The 9,221-nt window shown below is 47.8% G+C and overlaps 1 protein-coding gene across 2 annotated transcripts in view; it reads left to right on the forward strand.

Moving 5' to 3' along the window:
* ptpn18 (protein tyrosine phosphatase non-receptor type 18) overlaps positions 1–4,952 on the forward strand; it is a 17,289-nt gene extending 12,337 nt beyond the window's left edge. Inside the window, exons 11-15 of one of the 2 annotated variants that reach the window (XM_055022136.1) lie at positions 529–581; positions 2,810–2,926; positions 3,623–3,786; positions 3,918–3,992; positions 4,562–4,952. In XM_055022136.1, the coding sequence (XP_054878111.1) occupies positions 529–581; positions 2,810–2,926; positions 3,623–3,786; positions 3,918–3,992; positions 4,562–4,635 (483 nt within the window). In that variant the 3' untranslated portion in view covers positions 4,636–4,952. Of the gene's footprint in view, positions 1–528; positions 582–2,809; positions 2,927–3,622; positions 3,787–3,914; positions 3,993–4,561 lie in introns of both variants that reach the window. The other variant, XM_055022135.1, reaches the window with a different exon arrangement.
* Positions 4,953–9,221: the final 4,269 nt, after the last annotated feature.

Consider the following 9,221-nt stretch of genomic DNA (forward strand, 5'->3'; position numbering starts at 1 on the left):
AAACTGAAAGAGTCGGTGCGGGGCCTGCGCACCGTTCGCTCTGATAGGCCAAAGGTAATAACTGCTTTATTCAAACGTTGTTGACGAGGCGACCGTCAGCTGGAGGCTGACCTTACTGAGAGCCACCGCCTCATGACCTCTTGACCCCCTGACCCATCTGCCTGCTGCTTCTTCAGCATGAAGCTCTGACCCAGATGGAGACGGTGGAGTTTCCTTCAGTCTGACTTCATCTACTCAGAGGTCCCACCACAGCACTTCACTCCGACTTTGACTAGGCCACCTGGCAGCAGCTGCGCTTTCATTGGTCTGCAGAGGAGCCAATCAGGGGCCGACCTCTCCGTGTTTTCAGGCGTTTCACATGAAAGTCTTGTTCTTCCTCCAGATGCTAATCAGAAAACGTCTGGATGAGAGTCATGTTTTTGTTTCTGGAACAAATGTTTTTTCAATGACACAGTTTTCCAGGACCTTCCAGGACCTTCCAGGACCTTCCAGGACCCTGCACTGATTCAAATCCTTTTCTGTCTCCAGGTGAAAAAAAGAGAGAAAAAAACCTCAGCAGCTACTTCTTCATCCGTCAACAGGTAGAAACCAGTTTGTGTGTGTGTGTGTGTGTGTGTGTTAGGTGTGTGTGTGTGTTAGGTGTGTGTGTGTGTGTGTGTGTGTGTTAGGTGTGTGTGTGTGTGTGTGTGTTAGGTGTGTGTGTGTGTGTGTGTGTGTGTGTGTGTTAGGTGTGTGTACTTCCTCATGAGGAAGTACAGCGTCACCATGACGACCACACAGGAAGTGGAGAACAGATGAGTTTCCTGTTTGCTGGTTGAGATTCTCTGAGCAGAAGACGGATCATCAGATCCTCCATGATGGGTTTATTATTAATAGTGCAGGGTTATTGGTCGGGTTAGTTACTGGTTAATGGTACTGGTTACTGGTTAATGGTTACTGGTTAAAGGTTAATGGTACTGGTTAATGGTTAATGGTACTGGTTACTGGTTAATGGTTACTGGTTAAAGGTTAATGGTACTGGTTAAAGGTTAATGGTACTGGTTAATGGTTAATGGTACTGGTTACTGGTTAATGGTTACTGGTTAATGGTTAATGGTACTGGTTACTGGTTAATGGTACTGGTTACTGGTTAATGGTTACTGGTTACTGGTTAATGGTTACTGGTTAATGGTTACTGGTTACTGGTTAATGGTTAATGGTTAATGGTTAATGGTTACTGGTTAATATTTACTGGTACTGGTTACTGGTACTGGTTACAGGTACTGGTTAATGGTACTGGTTACTGGTTAATGGTTACTGGTTAATGGTTAATGGTTACTGGTTACTGGTTAATGGTTAATGGTTAATGGTTAATGGTTACTGGTTAATGGTTACTGGTTAATGGTTAATGGTACTGGTTACTGGTTAATGGTTACTGGTTAATGGTTAATGGTTAATGGTTAATGGTTAATGGTTACTGGTTAATGGTTACTGGTTAATGGTTAATGGTACTGGTTACAGGTACTGGTTAATGGTACTGGTTACTGGTTAATGGTTACTGGTTAATGGTTAATGGTTACTGGTTAATGGTACTGGTTACTGGTTAATGGTTACTGGTTAATGGTTACTGGTACTGGTTAATGGTACTGGTTACTGGTTAATGGTTAATGGTACTGGTTACTGGTTAATGGTTACTGGTTAAAGGTTAATGGTTACTGGTTAATATTTACTGGTACTGGTTAATGGTACTGGTTACTGGTTAATGGTTACTGGTTAATGGTTAATGGTACTGGTTACAGGTACTGGTTAATGGTTAATGGTTACTGGTTAATGGTACTGGTTACTGGTTAATGGTACTGGTTAATGGTTACTGGTTAATGGTTAATGGTTACTGGTTAATGGTTACTGGTTAATGGTTACTGGTTAAAGGTTAATGGTTACTGGTTAATGGTTACTGGTTAATGGTTACTGGTACTGGTTAATGGTTACTGGTTAATGGTTAATGGTACTGGGTACTGGTACTGGTTAATGGTTAATGGTTACTGGTTAATGGTACTGGTTACTGGTTAATGGTACTGGTTAATGGTTACTGGTTAATGGTTAATGGTTACTGGTTAATGGTTACTGGTTAATGGTTACTGGTTAAAGGTTAATGGTTACTGGTTAATGGTTACTGGTTAATGGTTAATGGTACTGGTTAATGGTTACTGGTTAATGGTACTGGTTACAGGTACTGGTTAATGATACTGCTTACTGGTTAATGGTTAATGGTACTGGTTAATGGTACGGTTACTGGTATTGGTTACTAGTTAATGGTACTGGTTAATGGTACTGGCTACTGGTACTAGTTACTGGTTAATGGTACTGGTTACTGGTACCAGTTACTAGTTAATGGTACTGGTTACTGGTACCAGTTACTGGTTAATGGTACTGGTTACTGGTACCAGTTACTAGTTAATGGTACTGGTTACTGGTACTTGTAGAGACGTCCGGTAGAGACGTCCGGTAGAGACATCCGGTTACCAGTTAATGGTACTGGTTAGCGGTACTGGTTACTGGTTAATGGTACAGATTACTGGTTAATGGTACTGGTTAATGGTACGGTTACTGGTATTGGTTACTAGTTAATGGTACTGGTTACTGGTTACTACCTGGTGAATCCAAGTTGAATATATTCTGGAGTTTATGTTTATGGTACTGAAGTGAGTTTCAGAACCAGAACCAATAATTGAACCCAGATTCTTTAAAGAACATTTTTGCTGGGTTTATGTCCCGATGTTGGAGCTCTGAGGCGTCAGATGTCTCTGACCCATCTTCTGTCTGTCCACAGCTCATCTGCCATGAACGATACCTACGCTGTGGTCAACAAGGCCAAGCAGCCACACCGGACCACATCAGAACCGTCCTACTCCTCTGTGGTCACGCCCAGGTCCAACCCAGGAACCAGGTAGAGACGTCCGGTCCAGTACCCAGAACCTCAGACGGTTCCATGGACCTGCAGTCTTCGTATTGTTTGACGGTCCCTGCAGGACCAGGCCTGAGGTTCTGGCCCGGTTGGAGTCAATGGATGGAAGTGTCTCCATGCAGACTGCAGGGAGCGAAAGGTTAAAGTTCAGTCCTGGTAAACCAGCGGCATCCAGATCCTTGTTGTCAGGACAATTTTCTTTGGACCAATGAAACCAAAGCAGGCCCAGATTTTCAACATGGGGGGCTGCAGTGATCTAGGGGGCCACCAGGGGCGCTGAGGCAGAACTGAGATGAAAAAAAGGTCAAAAATGAGAGATTTAATCCAACAGATTTTTTTATCTAACCTAGTCGTTATTATGAAATTTCAGTTTAAATAATTGAAATGTTATTTTTCCATTCCATTTTTTCTGTTTGGCTGCCAGTCTAATTCAAGCTACGTTAGCTCCTTAAGCTAACGTAGCTTGAGCAGCTACATCAACCTGGAAGCAGAAGGTCAGAGGAACATTTATGCTAAGCTAATGTAATAATTGCTGAAACATGAATAAAAGTGAGGAAGGAGTTCCAGAAGTTGATGTTTTTTTTGCAAAGGGAGTGCTACGGCTTCCAGTCCTGCAGTTGGTACCGGGGGGCATGGAAACGTTTCCTCCATCTTTAATCTGCTGCTTCCTCCTTCCAGAACCCTGCCGCCATCCCATCACTATGACAACGACCTCAGCCCAGCTTCTGCAGCTCCCATCTACAGCACTGTGAAGCCCAAGGTCAAACCGCTGACCTCAGCCTCGCCCATTTACGACATCGCCGCCCCGACCAACCAGAGGGAAGACCCTCACCTGGTGCCAGGTCAGTCCCTGCAGCGGCGCCGGGCGTCTGCAGACTGAAGGCCTGACGGTGTGACTGAAGGCCTGACGGTGTGACTGAAGGCCTGACGGTGTGACTGAAGGCCTGACGGTGTCACTGGTGTTTCCCAGCAGAAGCAGATAACGACTATGAAGACGTTTCCTCTCCTGCCTCAGACGTCAGCAGCTTCTTCACACCTGGAGCCATCGGTCAGTTCACCTGCTGCTCAGCGCACACGGACAAACTTTCCACTCAGATTCTTGTGTTTTCAGATTCACGCTGCTCGGCTGTAGTTGCAATGAAGCGTGTTGATCGGCACCCTGTGCTTCTCAGTGACATTGTTGTCGTTAAGCTGATGTTTGTTGCCATGGTTTCTCTGTTTTTCCGCAGGTGTACAAGCAGAGCATGGTGTTATCTTCTGTCCTCTCCTCTTTTCTCCGCCTCCCTCCTTTCTTCTCTGTCTCCGTCACATTAGAAATGGTTTCTCATTAACTTATTTATATTTATATAAACTGAATCAGGCACAGAACCAGAACCAATGATTGAACCCAGATCCTTTAAAGAACATTTTTGCTGGGTTTGTCGCGATGTTGGAGCTCTGAGGCGCCATCAGCTGGACAGTCTGTCCTCCTCCCTGGTCTGTTTGTCCACAGTCTGCTTTTAGTGTGTGCCTCACGTCGCACAGTCAGGAGAAAACATGAAATGTTTTTGTGTCCAGGAATTAGACGGCTCCTTTGGGTTTCTAGTAAAAGTAGCGTGTTTTGTTCTGGTTTCTCAGGTTTTAACTGTCGCATCCAGAAGCCGAAAGGACCCAGAGATCCTCCGGCGGCCTGGGGGCGGATGGAGAGGTGAACTGGTTGAACTGGTTGAACTGGACCAGTTACCCATCTGGAATCAATCCAAACAGCTGGAGTGGTCAGCAGATACCCGACCATCACTGTGATTTGTTCAGTTACTGGAATCTTCTCAACTGATACACTATTGTTTTAAAATTAACCAAAGAGCTTCAATTTTTTCATGATTTAACTGAAATATGTCAAGTTTAACTCAACTAAATTGAATCTATTTGTCTGAAGATTATCTGCAGATTTTATACACAAAGTTTCTGGCTCATAATTCACAAACTTTTCCGATATGGCTTCAGCTTCAATAAACACGGCAACAGCTTCTGTGGTGTGTATTTCTATAGATCTGTGTCAGATCAGACAGCTTGTCCTGTGGTTGTGCAGCTTAGCCATAAGGGCGCTATGCTGGCTAAGGGCTATGCTGGCTAAGAGCTATGCTAGCTAAGGGCTATGCTGGCTAAGGGCTATGCTGGCTAAGGGCTATGCTGGCTAAAGGCTATGCTGGCTAAGGGCTATGCTGGCTAAGGGCTATGCTGGCTAAAGGCTATGCTGGCTAAAGACTATGCTGGCTAAGGGCTATGCTGGCTAAGGGCTATGCTGGCTAAAGACTATGCTGGCTAAGGGCTATGCTGGCTAAAGACTATGCTGGCTATAGGCTATGCTGGCTAAGGGCTATGCTGGCTAAAGGCTATGCTGGCTAAGGGCTATGCTGGGTAAAGGCTATGCTGGCTAAGGGCTATGCTGGCTAAAGACTATGCTGGCTAAAGACTATGCTGGCTAAGGGCTATGCTAGCTAAAGACTATGCTGGCTAAGGGCTATGCTGGCTAAAGACTATGCTGGCTAAGGGCTATGCTAGCTAAAGACTATGCTGGCTAAGGGCTATGCTGGCTAAGGGCTATGCTGGCTAAAGACTATGCTGGCTAAGGGCTATGCTGGCTAAGGGCTATGCTGGCTAAAGGCTATGCTGGCTATAGGCTATCCTGGCTAAGGGCTATGCTGGCTAAAGGCTATGCTGGCTAAGGGCTATGCTGGCTAAAGGCTATGCTGGCTAAGGGCTATGCTGGCTAAGGGCTATGCTGGCTAAGGGCTATGCTGGCTAAAGACTATGCTGGCTAAGGGCTATGCTGGCTAAGGGCTATGCTGGCTAAAGCCTATGCTGGCTATAGGCTATGCTGGCTAAGGGCTATGCTGGCTAAAGGCTATGCTGGCTAAGGGCTATGCTGGCTAAGGGCTATGCTGGGTAAAGGCTATGCTGGCTAAGGGCTATGCTGGCTAAGAGCTATGCTGGCTAAAGGCTATGCTGACTAAGGGCTATGCTGGCTAAAGGCTATGCTGGCTAAAGGCTATGCTGGCTAAAGGCTATGCTGGCTAAGGGCTATGCTGTCTAAGAGCTATGCTGGCTAAAGGCTATGCTGGCTAAGGGCTATGCTGGCTAAGGGCTATGCTGGCTAAAGGCTATGCTGACTAAGGGCTATGCTGGCTAAAGGCTATGCTGGCTAAGAGCTATGCTGGCTAAAGGCTATGCTGGCTAAGGGCTATGCTGGGTAAAGGCTATGCTGGCTAAGGGCTATGCTGGCTAAGAGCTATGCTGGCTAAAGGCTATGCTGACTAAGGGCTATGCTGGCTAAAGGCTATGCTGGCTAAAGGCTATGCTGGCTAAAGGCTATGCTGGCTAAGGGCTATGCTGTCTAAGAGCTATGCTGGCTAAAGGCTATGCTGGCTAAGGGCTATGCTGGCTAAGGGCTATGCTGGCTAAAGGCTATGCTGACTAAGGGCTATGCTGGCTAAAGGCTATGCTGGCTAAGAGCTATGCTGGCTAAAGGCTATGCTGGCTAAAGGCTATGCTGGCTAAAGGCTATGCTGGCTAAAGGCTATGCTGGCTAAGAGCTATGCTGGCTAAAGGCTATCCTGGCTAAGGGCTATGCTGGCTAAGGGCTATGCTGGCTAAATTCTATGCTGGCTAAGGGCTATGCTGGCTAAGGGCTATGCTGGCTAAGGGCTATGCTGTCTAAAGGCTATGCTGGCTATAGGCTATGCTGGCTAAGGGCTATGCTGGCTAAAGGCTATGCTGGCTAAGGGCTATGCTGGCTAAAGGCTATGCTGGCTAAGGGCTATGCTGGCTAAGGGCTATGCTGGCTAAGGGCTATGCTGGGTAAAGGCTATGCTGGCTAAGGGCTATGCTGTCTAAGAGCTATGCTGGCTAAAGGCTATGCTGGCTAAGGGCTATGCTGGCTAAGGGCTATGCTGGCTAAAGGCTATGCTGACTAAGGGCTATGCTGCTAAAGGCTATGCTGGCTAAGAGCTATGCTGGCTAAAGGCTATGCTGGCTAAAGGCTATGCTGGCTAAGAGCTATGCTGGCTAAAGGCTATGCTGGCTAAGGGCTATGCTGGCTAAAGGCTATGCTGGCTAAGGGCTATGCTGGCTAAGGGCTATGCTGGCTAAAGGCTATGCTGGCTAAGGGCTATGCTGGCTAAGGGCTATGCTAGCTAAGGGCTATGCTGGCTAAGGGCTATGCTGGCTAAGAGCTATGCTAGCTAAGAGCTATGCTGGCTAAGGGCTATGCTGGCTAAAGGCTATGCTGGCTAAGGGCTATGCTGGCTAAGGGCTATGCTGTCTAAGAGCTATGCTGGCTAAAGGCTATGCTGGCTAAGGGCTATGCTGGCTAAGGGCTATGCTGGCTAAAGGCTATGCTGACTAAGGGCTATGCTGGCTAAAGGCTATGCTGGCTAAAGACTATGCTGGCTAAAGGCTGTGCTGGCTAAGGGCTATGCTGGCTAAGGGCTATGCTGTCTAAGAGCTATGCTGGCTAAAGGCTATGCTGGCTAAGGGCTATGCTGGCTAAGGGCTATGCTGGCTAAAGGCTATGCTGACTAAGGGCTATGCTGTCTAAGAGCTATGCTGGCTAAAGGCTATGCTGGCTAAGGGCTATGCTGGCTAAGGGCTATGCTGGCTAAAGGCTATGCTGACTAAGGGCTATGCTGGCTAAAGGCTGTGCTGGCTAAGAGCTATGCTGGCTAAAGGCTATCCTGGCTAAGGGCTATGCTGGCTAAGGGCTATGATGGCTAAAGGCTATGCTGGTTAAGGGCTATGCTGGCTAAGGGCTATGCTGGCTAAGGGCTATGCTGGCTAAAGGCTATGCTGGCTAAGGGCTATGCTGGCTAAGGGCTATGCTAGCTAAGAGCTATGCTGGCTAAGGGCTATGCTGGCTAAGAGCTATGCTAGCTAAGAGCTATGCTGGCTAAGAGCTATGCTGGCTAAAGGCTATGCTGGCTAACGGCTATGCTGGCTAAGGGCTATGCTGGCTAAAGGCTATGCTGGCTAAGGGCTATGCTAGCTAAGAGCTATGCTGGCTAAGGGCTATGCTGGCTAAAGGCTATGCTGGCTAAAGGCTATGCTGGCTAAGGGCTATGCTGGCTAAGGGCTATGCTGGCTAAAGGCTATGCTGGCTAAGGGCTATGCTGGCTAAGGGCTATGCTGGCTAAAGGCTATGCTGGCTAAGGGCCATGCTAGCTAAGAGCTATGCTGGCTAAGGGCTATGCTGTCTAAGAGCTATGCTGGCTAAAGGCTATGCTGGCTAAGGGCTATGCTGGCTAAGGGCTATGCTGGCTAAAGGCTATGCTGACTAAGGGCTATGCTGGCTAAAGGCTATGCTGGCTAAGGGCTATGCTGGCTAAGGGCTATGCTGGCTAAGGGCTATGCTGGCTAAAGGCTATGCTGGCTAAGGGCTATGCTGGCTAAGGGCTATGCTGGCTAAAGGCTATGCTGGCTAAGGGCTATGCTAGCTAAGAGCTATGCTGGCTAAGGGCTATGCTGTCTAAGAGCTATGCTGGCTAAAGGCTATGCTGGCTAAGGGCTATGCTGGCTAAGGGCTATGCTGGCTAAAGGCTATGCTGACTAAGGGCTATGCTGTCTAAGAGCTATGCTGGCTAAAGGCTATGCTGGCTAAGGGCTATGCTGGCTAAGGGCTATGCTGGCTAAAGGCTATGCTGACTAAGGGCTATGCTGTCTAAGAGCTATGCTGGCTAAAGGCTATGCTGGCTAAGGGCTATGCTGGCTAAGGGCTATGCTGGCTAAAGGCTATGCTGGCTAAGGGCTATGCTGGCTAAGGGCTATGCTGGCTAAGGGCTATGCTGGCTAAAGGCTATGCTGACTAAGGGCTATGCTGTCTAAGAGCTATGCTGGCTAAATGCTATGCTGGCTAAGGGCTATGGCTAAGGGCTATGCTGGCTAAAGGCTATGCTGACTAAGGGCTATGCTGGCTAAAGGCTGTGCTGGCTAAGAGCTATGCTGGCTAAAGGCTATCCTGGCTAAGGGCTATGCTGGCTAAGGGCTATGATGGCTAAAGGCTATGCTGGTTAAGGGCTATGCTGGCTAAGGCTATGCTGGCTAAGGGCTATGCTGGCTAAGGGCTATGCTGGCTAAAGGCTATGCTGGCTAAGGGCTATGCTGGCTAAGGGCTATGCTAGCTAAGAGCTATGCTGGCTAAGGGCTATGCTGGCTAAGAGCTATGCTAGCTAAGAGCTATGCTGGCTAAGGGCTATGCTGGCTAAAGGCTATGCTGGCTAACGGCTATGCTGGCTAAGGGCTATGC

Source organism: Poeciliopsis prolifica, unplaced genomic scaffold, assembly GCF_027474105.1.
Source record: "Poeciliopsis prolifica strain line A6 unplaced genomic scaffold, Auburn_PproV2 SCAFFOLD082, whole genome shotgun sequence".
Lineage (NCBI taxonomy): Eukaryota > Metazoa > Chordata > Actinopteri > Cyprinodontiformes > Poeciliidae > Poeciliopsis > Poeciliopsis prolifica.